This window comes from Eleginops maclovinus, chromosome 5 (genome assembly GCF_036324505.1).
Source record: "Eleginops maclovinus isolate JMC-PN-2008 ecotype Puerto Natales chromosome 5, JC_Emac_rtc_rv5, whole genome shotgun sequence".
In the NCBI taxonomy this organism is placed as follows: domain Eukaryota; kingdom Metazoa; phylum Chordata; class Actinopteri; order Perciformes; family Eleginopidae; genus Eleginops; species Eleginops maclovinus.
In genome coordinates, this window is record NC_086353.1 from 21,190,460 (window position 1) to 21,210,880 (window position 20,421).

Below are 20,421 nucleotides of genomic sequence, written 5' to 3' on the forward strand. Positions count from 1 at the left end.
AGTGAACATTTTCTATTTATGTAATTCATACATACAATACAATTACAAAACATATTATAATGCATTTGGTTTATTATTTATTGAACTATGTAAACACAATGCAACATTCCTTTTATTTTAATGTTTTGTTTTTAATATTTTATTATAATAGTTTGATATTTGCTCCTTTTCACACCCTTATTCCTCTTACATGAATGCATCATGATATGCCAAAACTAATTCCTTGTGTGTGTAAACCTGATTCTAATTTTCTTGTCCTTCTCTACGCTTCTTTTTCTCCCTCTCACCAGATCACAGTGCTCGAAGAGGAGCAGGAGACGGTGTGTCAGCTGTACAATCTGATTAACACGTACTCAGTTCCCACGCCGCCTGAGGATTTGTTTGTTTTCGCCACCTTGCAACCCACCATTAGCTCTCTGCACAGCGTCATCGACGAGGCGGCACTGGAGAGGGAGGCCAGCATGAGGAAGCTGTGCAGCTCCATGCACAAGGACATCAAGGAGCTGAATCAGGAGGTTGCACAGGTCAAGCTTAAGGCACAGGTACGTGGAGAAGTTTTATAGAGCAGGGCAGGGAGGCCATATTTTTGTAGGCCCACTTGAGAGTTATCATCATGAGTGCTACTTTGCCCAGAAGCAACAGGAGTTTTACATTGCATTTGCCTTGTCATCAAAACTTTGTTCATTTACCAGTGGGGTATTTACAGACCTGTTATGTCTTAGGGAAAAAAAGGGATCTTAAGCTCACGGCATCTAACCAAAATGCTAACTTCTGGGTTCAAGGACTCATTCCTGCACCACTTATTCATTTTTATATTACCTAACCTGGGAGTATGGTTTTTTTTTTTGGTTTATGTTTACAACATTATATTTCTTGTCTTATTTCGTTTTGAAACTCCAAACATTTTAACTGAATTAATGTATCTTGTTCTGATTTTATAATTTAGAAGTTTAATATTTTCCTGAAGGATATATCTTTTTGTTATTTAGTTCCCGTTTAGGACCATATTTCTCCCTGCTAATTTTCATTTTAGTTTCTGGATACAATCTCTCTATATTTCATTGCTTCATTTTTGGTTTTAGAATCCTGAAAACCTTGACATCAATTCAGACCCCTCCAAAGTGCGTCTGCTGCTGGGGGGTGTCCAGAGTTCCATAGAGGAGCTGCAGGGCAAGGCCTCGGTCTACACCTCCTACCAGAAAAAATTCAAGGTGCTGCAATCTTTCAGTATTTCAATGCGATTTGTAAAGTCATTACAATTTTATTTTGCTTTGGAAAGCTACATCCAAAGCAGGAAATCTCATTTTATAACCACTTGAAAAAAGGTGGAGGTCAGTAAGTTTGACGCCTTGGAGGAGCTCACTGCAGAGTTCAGGCTGATGAAGCTGCTGTGGGACTCTATGGAGGAGTGGGACTCTCTTTCAGAAGGCTGGAGGCAGGTGAGGTGTTCTCAACATTCTGTATGTGAATGCCTGTGGACACACTCTTCTTCAAAGTGTCCTTCCCTGTTCTCCCATCCCCAGAGCACACTCGACCAACTGGACATGGATCAGTTCAGCTCGCATGTCACTAAATACAGCAAATATGTCAACCAGCTGGAGAAGGGACTGCCGCCCAATGATGTAGTGCCAAGCCTTAAGGACAAGGTGGAGCTCGTGAAGCAGAGGGTGAGTAGTGACGGATGTGTGTGTCAGAAACGATCAATATCAATAAATGTAATTTTGTAGCTAATTCCTAGCTAACCCTGAGCCTTAATCATATATATATATATATATATATATATATATATTAAAATATGTATTTATCTTTATTGTCATATGCACAGCAGCTACAGTTCAGATATGGCAATGGAAATATTAAGTCCCAGGCTCCTCCAACAATGCAACATAAATATATATAAGTTATTAAACATTATAAACACATTTTGAAAACAGTGAAATAGCAAAAATGAAACAGAGTACAATAACATTTTGCAAGATTATCCTGCAAGACCAATGTGTAGGTAATGCAGATAAAGTAAACTACTGTATATACATGTCACACAATAAATAGATACAATAAGCTAAATGTTGCAGAGAATGCGAAGATGTTAATGCACATCTAAATAGATCAATATCATCAATTGATATTTTCAAACACTACATTTCATGCTCGGTTTGATATTAGAATAGCATGGTTGCTTCTACAGCGTTGTGACTCTAAAAAAAACTCTAAAAATCAATTTGAGCTGCTACATTAACCCTTCCAAGCAACCCTAATCTAACAGCATTTTCAACATGCGAACCACTGCGTTCGTGTTTGTTCAGACGTTCCGAAAGATGTTTTAAGGCCTTGAACCCTGTTGTAGTCCAAGTAGTCTCCCCACCAAAGAGCAGGCAAGGAAAGCAAAAGAGAGACCCTTTAGCCACACTCGCAGTTAGCCATGCCTTTTTTTTAACCACTCTGAATTAAAGGAGCGGTTTCTGTCCTTTCCAAACTGAATAATATTCAAATGAACTGGCTGGTGTGGTCCCAAACGCTTAATCTCCAATTTCTGCTCTAATGGCAAGGTACTAAATTTAATTCTAGGTAAATTATCGATTTGATTCATTTTGGACTGGCTTCACACACCATGATTGCACTCAGTCCACAAGACTCGAGTGGCAGTTCTCCGGTGGGCCTAGCACCTGGCAGAAACAACTCCTCCGTCCTCAAGCAAGATGGGAGATGGAACAATAACAGCCGCACTAGCAGAGACTGACGAGGTCAGGCAGATCCCGGTTCTCTGGTGGGCCTAGCACCTGGCAGCACAACTCGTCCGTCATCTTCAAGCTCAATGGGAATGGGAACGGCTAGGTGCCAGTGGAGCGCAGCTAACGTTAATAGAATAGATTCAACTTTATTGTCATTGCACAGAGTACAAGTACTAGGACAACGAAATGCGGTCTCTGCATTTGACCCATCCTAGTGTTAGGAGCAGTGGGCTGCCATTATGTACGGCGCCCGGGGAGCAGTGTAGGTAACCAGTGTCTTGCTCAGGGACACCACGGTGGCACTTGGTCTTTCGGGGACTTGAACTGGTGACCTTCCAGTTCCCAGGCCAAGCCCCTATGGACTTTGCCACCACCGCCACCGTTAACTAAGTTAGGCTAACAGCAGCCACTAGCAAAAAGCCCACTCAGCCTCAACGACGAACAAGCCGTAAAGCTGAGCAGTGTTTTTTAAGATTAGGTCATTCAGCTACTCACTAACATTACTTAACTAACTCACACAAAAGAAATGTAAGCAACATATAACTATAAAGGTCTGACTCAATAGCAAAGAACAAAATTGCACCTGCCGCTTCGAAACAGAAACTTGGACTGACAAAATGTCTCTGCCTATCACGGGCAAAGTGAATTAACAAATTACTATTGCTTCGTCCAAAATTCAAATAAAAATGCATCAAACAAATAGCTCTGATTGGTCTAACTGTACAGACGGTGGATGGTAATATGTGACGTATGTCCTTCTATTATTTTCCATTGGCTATGGGGCCAAAACCATTGTGCCCCATCGCTCATCATTGAAATTTTTGAGCGTTGAGCAAGCGCTCTGTGGTTTTGACTGCTAACCTGGTTAAACGGGCTGAGGGGCCAGCCCCATGTCCGTTGAGGAGACTGCTAGGAGAAGTGCGGCCATTACTCGTACAGGAAGCAATTTGGAATGTACCAGACAGTTACAGCGCCACCATTGTCATATTATGTCATATCATGTAATAAACACGCAATAATGTTAGTTACAAAATAAAATACATATATATTACTTGTTGTTAGTGGAAATCAAAATATTGATCATGCCGTGAACTGCGCCACAGCGGCCACTAGTGGTGGGGCCCGGCCCCTAATGCAGAGAGCCCCTGGTATTTATGTTATTTTTCTTCCCTCAGCTGCCTGTGATCACGGATCTGCGTAACCCCTGTATGAAAGCAGAGCACTGGAGGACTCTGGAGTCGCTTATGGGGACCGCCCTGAAAGGGGAGGAGCTTACTTTGGCTGCTCTGGAGGAGCTCAACGTCTTCTCTTATGGCACGGACATACAGGAGGTGACACATAAATGTACCTTTGGCAGCATAGAGTGGTGCAGGAATGAGTCCTTAACCCGGGAATGAGTTAGCATTTTAGCACTGCTGGGCTCCCTCGTCAATGTTTTTGTGAATTGTTTAATACAGCTTGAAATACATTGGTAAATACCCGTTAGTGAATATCTGAAGCATTTTTAAAAAGGCAGTTGCTAACGAGTGACTAAATGAGATAACTATTTAATTTAATAAAATAAAGGGAATCAGACTTGCATACGCTGGTTACACTTAATATCCTTTATTCTTTATATCTTTTATTTTATCTTCCAGGTCTCTGGACAGGCTTCAGGAGAGGCATCAGTGGAGACCATTATTACAAAGGTACGTGAAAATAGATCTACTCTCTATGAACATGTTTACAGATCATGTATTTCGATCTATTTAATCTGTAGAACTGTATTGTAAGTGTAATATACCGTCCTGTCTGTCCAAAATATGTAGAATTTAATTGAATATGCTAATTTGATGACTCACAGTGTGGGACTCAGCAAGTATCTATAGATTTTTCCTATTTTTAAAATGTGCAAAGATGCTAAGTTGCATCAAATTGAGCTAAAATCAAATCATATTTGGAAGTTGACACACATGGATTTCTGTTAAAAATGTAGCTACCGTCAGGGTCAGTATCTTACCTTGGCACAAAGACTGAGAGCAGGGGAAACTTAAATCAGCCTAATTTTGTATGGAATAAATGAACAAGATATAACATTTTCATTGTATGTTGTATTATTTAATGGTTTGGATAGGTGATTTTTTTCCACTCTGCAGTCAGGCTAGCCGTTAACTTGTATTCTTTATGCTAGTTTAAGCTAAGCCCCTCCCTGGCTATAACTTTAGCTGTGTGACTACTGAAGGAGTTAACTATGTCAAAGAGTGAGTGTGTAGGGATCGGTTTGGAACCAGGCCTAATTGTTGCGGCGCCAGATTTTAGACTTTAAACTTTAATGTCCGCCCTCTCAATGAGCCGTGCAGGTGGAGGACATATGGAGGACAGCAGAGTTCACTGTTCTGTCCCATGGTGACTCCAAAGACGTCTTCATCCTGGGAGGCACTGATGAAATCCAGGTGGTACCATGCAGCTCACACACTCTCAAACACACTCTGTTTTATCTAGTAGTGTGTTTCACACGATGTTTTAAGGCTCATAAGTTTCTGCTCACAGTCCCGATTTTTCCAAAATGTCCCAAACCTCTGATTACTTAATCTTTATTTATGTCCCTTTCTGGGAATGCAGTTACCTTTATTGCATGCAAATTACGTAATCCCAATGTATGTATTCTGTTTTTTATTTTCTTCTGTTTTTTTCTTTACGGGGCATACATAATGAAATGAGATACAGTCAAATCTAAAATACATTAAATAACTTATTCATCATCCATGAATCAAAAGAAAAAACTAAAATAGTTCCAAAAAGAGAAAAAGAAAAAGGCTGATAATACCGTATCCGATAAAGCTAACAGATGTTAGATACATCATTCACATGATATGATGAGCTTCTCTAACTAAACTCGCAGGAACTCTGTAACCGTGTGCTGATCTTTTGTATGTTGGCCTCAAAAAGAGGTCTTTATGACAGTGTGTTAGCGTGTTAGGGCCATTTCAAGAAGAAAAAAAAAGGGGGGGGGTTGAAATATTCATAGAAACAAGTATTATAAAAGACATGAATATTATCTGATATCAATCTGTTAAATCTCCAGAACATCACAAATTGCCAAAAAATGGAAAGATTTTTGCTCAATATTTGTAACTTTAAATCTGACTTGTTTGTTAAATTTACTTGAGTGTTTTTTTTTTAGATGTTTACTTTAATCTATTTGCTATTAATCTTTTTAAAATTCCTAACTCTCCTTGGTGCCTGTGTTTCTTCTTGGAATATAACCCCCCTCCCCAGGCTCTCTATTTGTCCTTTTTGTTTTTTACCTACAATGGTCAAAAAACAGCCGTTGTAGGACAGAAGTACACAAGCTGGTAATATCTTAATATATTTGACCAGTTCATCTTATTGTGGCTGTACGCTGTGAAGGTGCTCCTGGATGACGGCATTATCAACGTGGGCACGGTGGCGTCTTCTCGCTACGTGGCTCCCCTAAAGCCCAGGGTGGACAAACTGCTGAGACAGCTGACCCTCTTCAACCAAACGCTGGTAAAGCCTTTATAAAAACCTGCATATGTGAACCTGTATTTCTTTTCACCAGTCCTGCAATCAATGAGTCACTCCAAAAAAAAAAGGATAAATTCATGAACCATCAATTTAACTTAACCCTGAAGCATTACTGTAGAATTAAAAAAAAGTGACTCTTCTATCAGTCTTCTCTACTTAAATGCAGATGTTGACTTTGGATTTGGCCTCAACTGTTAAACATTAGCTCCCTCTAGTGACTGCAAACAATAACATTGTAAATAAATCCTGTTTATCATTGTTTATTGAGGCAGTGTCGCAGGAAAGGCCGACAGTATTGCATCATTTCTTCCTCCTCCCCATCCTATATCTACCCTTCTTTTGGCCAGGATGAGTGGCTTACGTGTCAAAGGAACTGGCTTTACCTCGAGAGCATCTTCCTGGCCCCAGACATCAAGAGGCAGCTGCCTGCCGAGTCCAAGATGTTTCTCAAGGTGGACAAGTCCTGGAAGGCAATCATGGCAAAAGTCAATATGTTTCCTAATGCCCTCAAAGCAACCACGCAGCCTGGTAGGTAGCTGTGATGGAGAAGAATACCTTATATTCCTTTCGTACAATGTTTGTATTTAGATTTTTAGAACACAAAAACATAAAAACAAACATGCTTCATCTGTTTAACACAAGGCAATGGTATGGAAACATCCTGCAGAAAAAGACACAATTACACAGAACCCTATTCATCCTCTCGACCATTAGATACATTCACATCCTTTACATCAGTGGTTCCGAACCTTTTTGTCTGGTGTACCTCTTGAGTGGGTGACCATTCTGTAAGAACCCCCCCCCCCCTTGTTTTTTCTTGTGTTAAACACTGTAATCGTATTCGACCCAACTGATCCATAGATGAAGATCGCTTGTATAACTCTTTAACACAAATGCATTTAAAGTTGCACTTATTGTCAGGGAAAACTAATAATATTAAGGCTCACTTCTAGCAGTTTCAACATTTTATATTAAGACTAGAGCTTCACTGAGACCCTTAAGCTTGCTTGTCATTCATAAGCCTTGATAGTTCTGGGGGCAGGCTTATGAACATTGATTTCAAAAAAGGTTTTCTGTGGAAATAAATTGCAATCCCTAATCTTTCTACGTACCCCCTGCAATCCCCTCAAGTAACCCTAAGGCTCCCTATACCCCAAGTTACATAATCAATGAAGGGCCTCCAAATATCTTCTCCAATTGGAGGCCTGACAGCATTCGTCGCAACCAATGAGTGATGCTCGGGCTGTGAGCCTTATTCCAAAACAATGCAATGAAGGTTTTGGACATAGAGCAAGCTAAGGTTTCTAAATGTTTACTATAGTTATGCTTTTCTGGATACAAACCCAACAGAAAAAACTTTGGATCCAGTAAAACTCTGCTTTTGAAATGATCTTCTCTATTGGACCTTGTACCTCCTCCCAGAACACCTTAATCTTTATGCACTGCCAAATACAGTGGAACAATGTTCCCCTTGATTCCGTGCATATGGTCAAACATCACATACAGTATGTTCCCAACAACCATTCATACTGTGTGTGTTTCAGTCGTGTATTAACAGACCTGGTATGAGTTGCAATGCAAAGCTTTTTAACTTCAGTCTGCAGGTTGTCCTTCCTTGCATTTAAAATACAATGTGAATTCTCAAATGAAAAGATAAGAGAACTTTGTAGAACTATGCTATGATACCCTTTCTAAGGCTGTCCTTTTATCATCATGTTCTCCAAAGATGAGTGTTGGGGTCTCGAAAGTGCAGAACAAAACCTTTTAAACGTACATTTGAAAATCTGTTGTGACAATTTAGTCCTGGTAGGAAATCACATATATTTTGTGTCTTTAATGACGTCACTGTAAGGAAGTACAGAAACCTTTTCTTCACTCAGGCTCTTGTTTTTCTCACACAGATCTGCTGGAGACCTTCCAGCACAACAACAGTCTGTTGGATGAGATACAGAAGTGTCTGGAAGACTACTTGGAGTCCAAGAGAGTCATTTTCCCCAGGTACAGTATACGCACACTTTTTTTAACATACATACATTATATCAAAAAGGATAATATTCTCTATTATCCTTGATCCTGTTTTCTACAACAGCATTTCAGGGCCATTGTAGGTTACAAAAAGAAATGTAAAAACCTGTTACCATGCTATATTTTGTATCTGAAAATGTCTGATCTGAGGGTAATTTGTTGTTGTTTGTTTTTAACTTGTGATGTGTGCCATTTTGTTAAGCACTTTGAGCTGCTGTATGAAAAGTGCTACATGAATAAACCTTTATTATCTGTTAGTGATTCACAAATCCCAACAGAGCTGGCCAGCTAACCAAATACAGCCCTTTTAAATCTAAGTCTCTAATATACATAGTGTCCTCTGCGTTTTGCCCTCTGAGAGCTTGATAAACCTCTCTCTCTCTCCAGTAAGTCATTAACACAGTGTTGTGGATGCTGATGATAAGCACCCTGATAATTCCTCTGTCTCTCTGTCTCGTGCAGGTTCTGTTTCTTATCTAACGATGAGCTGCTAAAGATCCTGGCTCAGACAAGAAACCCGCAGGCGGTGCAGCCCCATCTCAGGAAGTGTTTCGATGCCATTATAAGGCTCGACTTTGCCTTGCTGACCGAAATATCTGGGGCTATCACAGGAAGTGGGCTGGACGCTGGCACTCAGGAGAACGTCTACAGCAAAGACATCTTGAACATGGTTTCTCCTGAGGGAGAGAAGGTCAGCTCTGAGTCACCTTTACACCCACTGTATGCTTGCCGCTTTCCCTGCGCTACTGTAGTTTCAGTCAGAGTAAAAAATAAACACTCTTGTGCCACGTTTCTTAGCATGCACCAATCATCTTATAATCAAGTCTTTCGGTCTTATTGAATGACACCACGCTTTTTGAATTGAGCAACCCTTAAAAAGGGAAAAAGTACAGTAGCAAACTACACCAACAATAACCGATAACACACCACTGCTAAGCATAACATCACGATTGCTAAGGAGGATCAAGGGAGACTAGGAAAGAGCACTGGACGTCAGATGAATCAACAAGAGAAGGCAGACAGGGAGTCAACACGAACGGAACACCGTATGGGCTCTATAGAGTCTTAGTGATTGTTATTGGAAAATAAACTGTGAAAAGGCACAGAGACTCACAGAAAACCTTGATAAGTGCTGCTGTCATTTTAAGTTGCATTGTTACATTACATTACATTTTAAACTCTTTATTTATTGTTGTTTTTAAGGCTAACATAACTCAAGCATACATGAAAAACAGAGCAGGGGACGACACTACGCCACATTTACAGCCTGTCTTTGTCTCAGTCCATATTTCCCAGCGTTTTACACAGAGCTCTTCTTTAGTCCTTAGACGGTAGGTCAGACTCTCCATATTAAACACTTCTTCCACAATGTCAAGCCACTGAAAGTGCAGATATATTCACTTCAAGCAAGTCATACCATTGTAAGCGCTGGTGACGATGTTACAAGGAACCAAGCTAACTCTATAAAAACATTTTTTGTTGCCGCAGTTCAGCCGTTGGTGCGCTGTGGAACACAGTTTATTTTTCGTGGAAGCAATTTGATCCTTTTCAAATTAATAAAATAATTTCAATTTGTTTGTTTAGTTAGTATGTGGCCGCATAACAAGCATGATAATGTGCAGCGAACACAGCTGTCGAGTGTTCTTTTTTCAATATTCAGAATCTGAATCAGAAACAGGTTTATTGCCAAGTAGGCTAACACATCAGAGGAATTATGGCATTATGGTGCATACATATACATACAAATAAAAGAAAAATCGGAGCTCTGATAAAAAAATATTTTAAGATAACTATAATTAACTTTAGAAATATAGCAATATATACATTTAATATGTAACTGCTCCTGTCCTCCTGTGTGTGAGTATAGGTGCCTCTGACTAAAGGTCTGAAGGCGCAGGGTAACGTGGAAGACTGGCTCTGTAAGGTGGAGGAGGCCATGTTCACCTCACTGCGCCGCCTCAGCAAGGCCGCCATCGCTGACTACCAGGTGAAGTCCAGAGAGGAGTGGGTGGTGGCTGGACACGCATCGCAGGTACAAACATTATACATCCCAAAAACATTATAAATGCAAAAATGTTTGATCAATTTGCTTTAATGCATTAGGACTTACATTCTGGCACTGGTTTGAGTTTTTTTGTTACGAGTATTGACACAAAATATTTAAACCAAATAAAACCCTAATGCATTGTTACACACCTGTCACAGCACAGAGTCAGATATTTTATAATGGCTTTCCATTTAGAATCCTGCTTTTTCAATAGATTTTTGGGGCCAATTATCATGTGATTTCATATTAGTGTATAGTGATTTGTGTGGTGTGCGTGTGCGTGTGCCCATCAGGTGGTGCTAACCATCTCCCAGTTGATGTGGTGCAGGGACATGGACGCCTGCCTGGAGGGAGACCACGACCACTTTGCTGCCCTGCAGGAATTTGAACTCACTAACATTGATGTAATACAGACTTATTACACTCACTTTTCACTACAATGAAAACAATTGATTTGAAAAAACGAACAATTGACAATCAGAATTGTTTTTTTATTAGGAAGTAGGTTTTCACATCCGAGGAATTTGCTTTGGTATTAACATTGCATAAGAAGACACAGGATGAAGAAATACTGTTACAAATGAAAAATAAAAACAATGTTTACACAAAATATAAATATGTAAGAAGCTGAGTACAGTTAAATATATCAAAATATGACAAATACTTAACACAGCTTTTTAACATTTAGTATTGCTACTTAAATCTGAGTACTTTCTCCATAACTTGTGTTTTTCCTTTTACTCTTAAAACCTGATCGTGATCATGGTTTTGTGATTGTGTTTGTGTGTATTCCAGAGGCTGAATGCCCTGGCAGCGTTGGTACGAGGAGAGCTGCCCGCTTTACACCGTAACATCATCACTGCCCTCATCACCACCGACGTCCACGCCAGGGATATTGTCACAGACCTCATCGAGCAGAAGGTACAATAGAGCTGCGTTAGTGCACACACAGGCAGTCATCAAGCAGCAGATATGGTGTGTCTGTGGCTTGGTACATTTTTATAGTAAATATATGTGAACGTTTTTTATTTGTTTATCTCAGATAACATCAATGTTGTTTACCTGTAAATGTACAACTTTAGTCTTAGATTATTTATCAGAATTGCATTATGTATCAGAGTTAAAAAGTTATGTAAGAAACATATTTAATAAAAACTTAAATCAAATAAAACAACTAGGGAGCTGAGTTTTTTAAATGGTTAAGAAGCTGAAAGTAGGATAATGTTTACATATTAACACCACTTGTTTTGTAGTTGAGGCATACATCCCTACATCCTGTACTTTACAAACAGTTACATACCTAACATTAGGCTATTGACAAACTAAATTACATTTTCACAATCACTGAACTTAATGCGCACTTGTTTTTAGCGTAAACAAACACAAACAAACAACAAATTAAAGCAGGTGAACATGTCAGGCACAAAATACAAATATGAAAGCTTCAGACACTCACGACTGGAGTCATAACTCATGTAACATCTTGTAGAACAATATGTGAAAAATCTTCAGTTAACCACAGATCTTACTTCAGAAACAAAAACTCATTCAAAAAGAACATTGACTTCGAGACAGGGAACCAGAAGTGCTAAAATGCATTCCTGGGTTTAGGACTCACTCCTTCACCACTCTATAACGGGTACAGGACATGACTGGAGATGTCCATATGATGAGAAATAGCTTTTCTAACTTGCCACATTGAAGTACCTCCATACTTCTTCTTCAGGTGGACTCCCAGTCTAATTTTGAGTGGCAGCGACAGCTACGCTACTACTGGGACCTGGACCAGGACACCTGTGTTGCCAAAATGGCTCTGTCCACTTACATCTATGGCTATGAATACCTGGGAGCCTGTCCTAGGCTGGTCATCACACCACTCACTGTAAGTGACACATTAATACACAAGCAGACCTTCAGCAGGGCTTTGTCTAAACCTGTTAACAAAACAATATTTATTTTCTTCAAAAACTGTATAGTTACTCCAAAAATATGAAACTTGTCAAAAAGACGGTCAGACGGCATACATTTTTTACAGAGCTCAGAATAAATAGGGGAACGAGGTGCCGTCAGTCTGCCAGTGGACGAGCGGCAGGCAGCAGGCTTACAGTGAAACTGTGATTTCTTAACTCTGGATTTATTTGTGGTTTGAGGTGCAATATACGACTCCGCAGCTTTAAGACATGAAACTATTATTTTTCACTTCGCCTTTATGCATTATTTTAGCTGGAAAGTGGGCGGGGTCGTAATTCCCCCCTGTAAACCCACCAAGCTACCAAACCACTATATAGCGTGGACCAAAACACACATTTTATAATATTATACATTCTGCCTGTTCTGACATTGACATCTTAATATAGACTTGAGAAAAAAGTACATCTTACATTTACAGTTTAATCTTTTCAGTGGGCGTTAAGGCCAATCACCAGAAGTCAATAAGTGGCCTTTCTACATATTTAAACATATATTCATTCAAAGGTTAACACATACAATGATAAGTGGGCAGTTAGGGCATGGAGTAAAGATGTATATTTGCACTGCTTATGAGTGTTGCGTATGTTTTTAGATGTCTCTGGGGACCTTCCACTTATCAGGGTGGAGAGGTTTGTGTCCATAGGACCCTGGGGCCAAAGTTTTTTGGAGCCTTGTGTTCCTGGTAGGGTCGAGGGTCCTGACTAAGAATGGTTCAAGAAAGGACCCCATGAAAGACGTTTCCAGGCCCAGAGGAGAGCCTGGGGTCCCCTTTTGGAGCCAACCCAACTCTGGTCCAGAAACACTGATTTTCTTGCAGTGTAACCGAGTCAAAATACCCATTAACTATTGTTTGGCCCTCCTACAAATGTTATGTATACAACAAATATAAGAACAAAGATTGTGCTGCAGTAGCTTGAGCTAAATATATATATATATATACATATCTTTATCCTCTTGTGTTTGTCACTGTTTCTTCGATAGGACCGTTGCTATCTGTGTCTGATGGGAGCCCTACAGCTGGACCTGGGAGGAGCTCCAGCGGGGCCAGCAGGGACGGGCAAAACAGAGACCACCAAGGACCTGGCTAAAGCTCTGGCTATTCAGTGTGTGGTCTTCAACTGCTCTGACGGACTCGACTACAAGGTCAGCCACGACTAACTGTGTCCTTTTTTTCCATCCCTTATTTATATGTGCAGGGGATGAGGATTAGTAATATCACAGTGTAAGAGTTACATATAAAACTCATACCTTATAGGCTTTACTTTGTAAAAGTACAAAAGTGAAAGCATCAAAACGTGAATAAAGTGCAAGTTGAATGCTGATATTGTAAAACAGCCAATTAAAAAATGTATATATATTATGATACTATATATTATTATTTAGCACTCTACTATGGTATTGTGGACAAATGTATGTGTATTGAACTTTAATATATTTTTAAATATTGTGTAATTGATATTGTTCTTTATACAAAGCTTGGAAGATTTGGAATTCCTCCCTGGGGATAAAAACAGTCTTATTGCAATGATAATACAATTATTTTACTGTTCCTATTCTTCAAATATTTAATCTGAAAATGTGACGACAATAAATAAAAAGAATGAAAAAAGCAGAATATTCAAAGTCAATTTAAGTCAAGTATTTGAGAATGTAAACTAACGTTACTTTTCACCACTGCCTAATGAAGTAACTCTCATTCTCCCTGTACCTCATGAGACATACCACTAGATAGCAGTGTTGCAATAGCAGTCAAGTGCCAGTGTCAACTGCTGTTTGAACATTCTGTGGTCCAATGTAAATAAAGGCCTAATCAAAATCGAAAGAAACAACAAAAAACAGCAATTACTTTCAGGTACATTATTTTAGTAGGTTTTGTTTTAGGACTACATTAAGGTAAAAATGACTTTATTGATCCCAAGTTCGGAAATTGTTCTGATACAGCAGCATGTTTCCAAGGCATCGCACATATTAACAGACAAAAGATGAATAACAGAAAAGATAAAAAACACATTTTTATAAATCTGTATAAAGCTTCAGACTATGTTTATCTTCATCTAAGGTAACCCTTTTTAAAAAACATGTTTCCAACAGTCAAAGAGCCGCGGTGCTGATATTTCATCTGTGTGTAATTCCCTTCAATTATGCACAAGAATAAATCACTTTTTTATAAACCCCAAAACATGAAATTGGGGCTTTAACCTTGAGACACTGATCGTTTGGATGTGATATTAAACAGTGGTTTTGCTTGCAGTGAAGTTGGAGCTGGAAAAGTCTGCTATAGTTAGCATTAGCGTTAGCGTGTACTACAGTTGGACAGGGCTTTGATTTACACTCTCTGTTTCATGTATTTTTCAGCTCTGCTCCACTGTGGCTCAGCAACATTAAACTGTTACATTTCATTTGGCTGTCCGTGACATATAACTTTAGACTCAGTGTTTTAATGAATTCATTAGTTTACCCATTGGATCGGCGAAAGTAACAGAACACAAGCATGAAATGTACGACCGTTTTGATCCAAATATAAGATGACCCCTCTTTTTCAAGACTGATTTTGGAAAAATACCTTTTTGAAGACCACACCTTGTTTTTATAAAGAAAATAATTATATTTTAAATAATGATAACACATATCACGCATTGTGTTCAAGTTTGCCAAACTTGGCAAACAAAAACAAAACTAGAACAGTGCAACATTTCAGAACATCAGTCTATTGGTCAAATCACTGACGTCTTCTGCTTCGCTGGGTTCTCGCTCCCACTCCCACTATTGTCACTCACATTGTCTGGTTGGACTCTCTGACATTGTTATGGCAGTCTTTTTTGGGCTCACCATCTTCTAACGTTACACTCAGTACACCCTATTGCTTTGCTTCTGGACAGTTGTTTGATGACTCTGCTTCGTAGATCAACCATTATCTTAAAATTGGGATCGTAACTTTACCTCTCTTGTTTATTAACTTGCCCTACTTTTGAGCCACTTTGTTCGAGTTGGTCACTGTGTCTCTCCATCTCTATCTGTCCAGGCACCTGTTGCTGTGTACTGTTACTTTAAAGGTCCCCTATTATGCAAAATGCACTTGTTGATGTCTTTTATACATAAATATGTGTCCCCGGTGTGTAAGGAGACTCACAAAGTGTCAGAAAATACAAACCTCTCTCTTTTCCTCCTTACCCACATCTCTAAAAATGGGAGATCAAACGAGCTGATCCAGATTTGCTGCCGATATGACGTCATAACCGAAATGGGGGCTGGCTTTACATTGATCTCCTGGCAACGTCCCAACCTATCGTCCCCCATATACAGTCAGCGAGCTGAATCCCCTCCGCAGCACCTCTGTGTGCCTGTGTATTCAGCAGGATGTCTGCAGGAGGGACTGAGAGTTGTTGTATATATAACACATATAATGTCTCTGTTCTAGTGGTAAACACTGGGAAGTGTTTCAGAAATAATGCTTGATGTGATTTGAACATAATATGGGGTTTAATCACGGCAGCGTTTAGCTGAGTTTCTGTTAGAAACGTCTCTCTTCAGAAAGAGAGCTGCATGACGCTCCAAAGGGGTGTGGCCAGCTTCAGCTTAGCTCAAATTTAAAGCGACAGTCACAGAATCAGCACTTCAGGAACAGGGCTGAAATAGAGGGGGATGAGGCATGCTACAATGGGTGATCTGTTTGGTAATTTGAGCAAAACACTTCACAGACATGTTTTGTATGATATTGCCCTACAATATATTGTTCAAATATAGCATAACAGGAGACCTTTGAGATGGTGTCTCCCTTGGGGGAACACTCGTTTGGCGCGATCTGTTGTTGTGACTGTGTAATCACATTGAAAAGTCTAGACTCCGAATATAAGACGACCCCTCTTTTTAGGATTTTTTTTCTAGGAAAAAAAACCTGTGTTATATTCGGTCCATACGGTAACACTACCTGTCTCCTGCACATGCAAACATATTTTTTGTATTTCTCAGATAAAACATTGAAAAGCTTTAATCATATCTCTTAAAAAAGACAATTGACAATGAAAGTAATATTCAGACAGCAGTGTGGCCTCAGATGCTGGTGCTGGCAGCCCATATGGTCCCTGCGCAGAGGACCTGGGTACGGATCTAGCCTGGGACCATTTCAACTAACGCTTTAAACTCTGTCACTGGAATAAAGGCACTGGTGGCCCAAAATCCTCTGAGGTCTAAGCCCTTTCTTCATTTGTTTGTTTGTTTGTTCTTCATCTTTTTTGGTAAACATTGTATTACAACATGACCCCTGTGCTGTATAATCAAGTAATATACATGTTTTTATACATAACAAGCTAAGCTATCAGCATATGTAGGCTACATGGATGTCACATGGATGTACAAATATTAATGTTAACACTCAGAAATGGGTTCAAATCCCACATACATCCTACATCAGAAAATAGTTCTTTCAAGTCTTGGTGACTATGGGGAAAAAGAAAATATTTTAAAGCACCAAAATCAATATTTGTTTACAATATTGCTAAACAAGCGGCAACATGTAGGATGAAGGTGTGGTGCTGGGCTATATCGTGAAACCTGAGCTCTGTTGCAGAGATATTCCTGCGAGAGTGCATAAAACCTTTTTCTGGCTGTGGCACCAGGGTCGACCCCAGAGGGTTAAAAAATAGAAGTTGAAATGAGAACATAAACCTTTCATTATCTAACTAGCAAATCCTTTTCTCTTGTGTTGTCACCTCTGTCCTCCAGATGATGGGGCGCTTCTTCAGCGGGCTTGCTCAGTCCGGGGCTTGGTGCTGTTTTGATGAATTCAACCGGATCGATATTGAGGTGTTGTCTGTCATCGCTCAGCAGCTGATAACTATACGGAACGCCAAAGCTGAGAAGGTACAACTAAACAGAAAAACACACACCACTATTGCAATGTTCAAAAGAAGAATAAGGAACACTGCTCCACTATCCTTTGATTCAAGTCTTCAAATATAGTTAGTAGCTTTATTCTACGGCACCAATGTAAATATTTTCTGTTTTGTCACAAAATGGTTTTTTTATCTTGTATTTCAGAAATGTAAATCTTGTGCATTATATGTTATAGCTGTGACTCTAACCATGCATTTTAGTTTGATTTTACAGAGATAAATCACAATACATTTCATAAGAACACACAGCCAGACGGTATTTGGGTTGCACCGGTTAACACTTTACTTCAAAAAATAAAAGTTATACATGTGTTATTTCAGTATTTATTAAACGACCCACTATATTGGTGTCGCAAAGTAGCCATCGTTACCTTTCAAGGGTTAATTGAGTAGTCTGTAAATATTTCCTACTGCAAACAATAATGTTGCTAGCTAACTAACCATCATATCAGCACATCTTGTGAGGGCTTAGCCTCCGACTGATTTGAGGTAATACTAGCAAATCAATAGTTAAAGCGCCTCGCTACATCACATCAACCGCGCTAAGCTAAGATTGGCTATCAGTCGCCCTGATGAATTTTAGTTGTCTCCTTAAGTCACTTGATTGCAACCACAACTTTATGACATAGCTTCTTCACATATTCACAAGTGGGGTATTTTTTGACTAATGCCTTAGGCTTGTACGAACCACACATCTTATTTTAGGCATCTAACCAAATATTTTCAAAAAAAATGTTGACTTCAAGCTGAGGGAACCAGAAATGGTAAAATGTTAACACATTTAGTCCTCATTCCTTCAACACACTATATGCTACAAGTCCAACTGAACAGCATTTGGTGATCTAGTCTAACTATCACTGTTTATTCCCATGGAGACCATCAGATTCGGAGCCAGCACAGATTACATAAATTAGATTGTAATCAGGTCCATAACCTGCTGCCACAGGCAATCAGACATTCCTCGATTGTTTACTTATTATGGAGGTCACTAAAAAAATAATAATTTCCCTCCACTGTTCAACACAGCTGTCCAGGTTTCTTTTCGAGGGCCGGGAGATCAAACTGGTGATGACGTGTGCCGCGTTCATCACCATGAACCCGGGTTACGCCGGGAGAACGGAGCTCCCTGACAACCTCAAAGCTCTCTTCAGACCTATCGCCATGATGGTGCCCAACTACGCCCTGATCGCTGAGGTAAACTCTGTGTGTGCCTTGAGTTATTAAACTTGTTTATTTTCTCTTTCGATTTTTCTCTCACTCCTTTGTTTCTCCGCTCGCTGCAGGTGATTCTGTACTCCGAGGGATTCGAGTCCAGTAAGACCCTGGCGAGGAAAATGACCCAGATGTACAAGCTGTGCTCCGAGCAGCTGTCACAGCAGGACCACTACGACTTCGGCATGAGAGCCGTCAAGTCTGTCCTGGTCATGGCGGGGTCAGGGCACACTCATGCATACACAATAACACGTCTGTGCATTCGTACAGAAACTTTCACCTTTCAGGCATGTCCCAGAAGGACCATTGTTACCGTGACGCTCACATGTGCATAAATACATACATCAGAATGAGCTGATATGTATGAGCAGCACAGATGTCATTAGTAGTTTGTTGCAGAGGCAGTGATCATCAGTGAGCTTGAAGATCATGCTTTGTACTGAACCTTCATATATTTAGCTTCAATTTTAATCATACCAAACGCCTCAAAAGATTCAATTCTGCACAGGTTATAGATCAGTTATCTAACATGTCAAACTAATATTTGTGTATTTACTTGCATCATCACAAGTAAAACTGACCTAAATGCAGACGGGCAGCAGCTGAGACCAATAGCATGTATTTGTTTTACAGAAATGAAGATTATTTAGTGCTGTTTTAGCATCGTAATCTGCTAATATTATCAAACTTAAGTCATTGGTAGCAGGATGTTTTTGTTTTATTGTGAAAGACTGGCACTTTGATTCAGCAAAGAGGACACTGGAGATAAGACACAAACTACAAGAGTACACTGACATTGTAAATAGAGAGGAAAGCATACGTTAGCAGTACACATCAAAGGTAGAACATATAAGTAGCAGCGTTATGAAGGTAGGCAAACATATACAAGTAATGAAGAAGAACCGAGGAAGATGAACCTTTATATAGAAAAATAAATCAGTTGTTACATACATACAGTACATTAACCACGCAGTACACAGGTAGGTGCACACATGGACATGCATCTGGAGCGCTGCCAATCTCGCAGTTGGGGGTTCGGTGGCTTGCTCAAAGGCACCTCGGCAAGGCCCAGGAGGTGAACTGGCACCTCTCCAGCTACCAGTCCACACACCGTATTTATTTGGTCCGATAGGGACGTGAAGCGGCGACCCTTCAGTTCAAAGCCAGAGCCACTAAAAGTATATATTTCACAGAGTCGATCCTTTTCTTTCTTGCTGTCACAACACTTGATAAAAGTAAAGTACTTCTTCCCTGTCGTTGCTTGTGACAATCCTACATCAGACGGATGAAGGGTAAAACTTGTGAAGAGATGAAATACAAGGGTAGGCAGACAAAAGCACAATAAGCAGATGGCAGAAACTGTTGCTCCTAGTGTGCGTGGGTGCATAAATACATTTAAATGGATTTCCTTGGAAAGAAAAAAAAGGAGTTAATTGATTTTCCGCTGCTGATAAGAGTAAAACAACTCATTGTGACTCCGATGAACACACAGCACTGTGGAAATGTTCGCACGGCTGCAAATCCATCTCACATTTGCTCTCCACAAGTAGCACCTGAATCTGAAGTCTGGAAGTTGTACAGAGAACCCCGGTTTAACCCGAGTTTAATGCATGTTTTTGCAGTGAAAGTCCTGCGTTTTTCCGGTCGGTTATTAGCCGAAGCTCGGGGAACAGTAATTAACTTGTGATTCATTGTCGGTCTCTGCCGACAAATGACTCCTCAGCTGCGTGTTTCAGGCTAAGCACACGCTCATTATCTCCCACTCTAATGTTTTTTTCATTCTGTTTTTATAATCCAGCAGAGCCTTCAGGTTCAGGCTGTGCAATATAAAATTATCAACTTACATGGGCTGCTTATTATCTTTATTATATCTCCATTTGCAACATTTGTAATGGAACTATTTTCCACTGACTAATCTGCCCATTATGACATCAATTTCCCCATACTATTGATATTTATTGGAACGTAATGCACCAACATCTTTGCCTGTGGTGACATTTATGAAGTCAAATGA

The 20,421-nt window shown here is 39.8% G+C and overlaps 1 protein-coding gene across 1 annotated transcript in view; it reads left to right on the plus strand.

Annotated features, from left to right (window-relative positions):
- The window catches only part of dnah6 (dynein, axonemal, heavy chain 6), a 98,451-nt gene that overhangs the window by 12,789 nt on the left and 65,241 nt on the right, over positions 1–20,421 (plus strand). Inside the window, 19 exon segments of the mRNA XM_063883443.1 lie at positions 291–542; positions 1,083–1,211; positions 1,326–1,439; positions 1,524–1,667; positions 3,908–4,063; positions 4,370–4,420; positions 5,072–5,164; positions 6,123–6,242; positions 6,608–6,788; positions 8,162–8,258; positions 8,748–8,976; positions 10,153–10,317; positions 10,626–10,736; positions 11,128–11,253; positions 12,059–12,214; positions 13,285–13,446; positions 17,026–17,163; positions 18,222–18,389; positions 18,479–18,627. Coding sequence (XP_063739513.1) covers positions 291–542; positions 1,083–1,211; positions 1,326–1,439; positions 1,524–1,667; positions 3,908–4,063; positions 4,370–4,420; positions 5,072–5,164; positions 6,123–6,242; positions 6,608–6,788; positions 8,162–8,258; positions 8,748–8,976; positions 10,153–10,317; positions 10,626–10,736; positions 11,128–11,253; positions 12,059–12,214; positions 13,285–13,446; positions 17,026–17,163; positions 18,222–18,389; positions 18,479–18,627 — 2,741 coding nt within the window.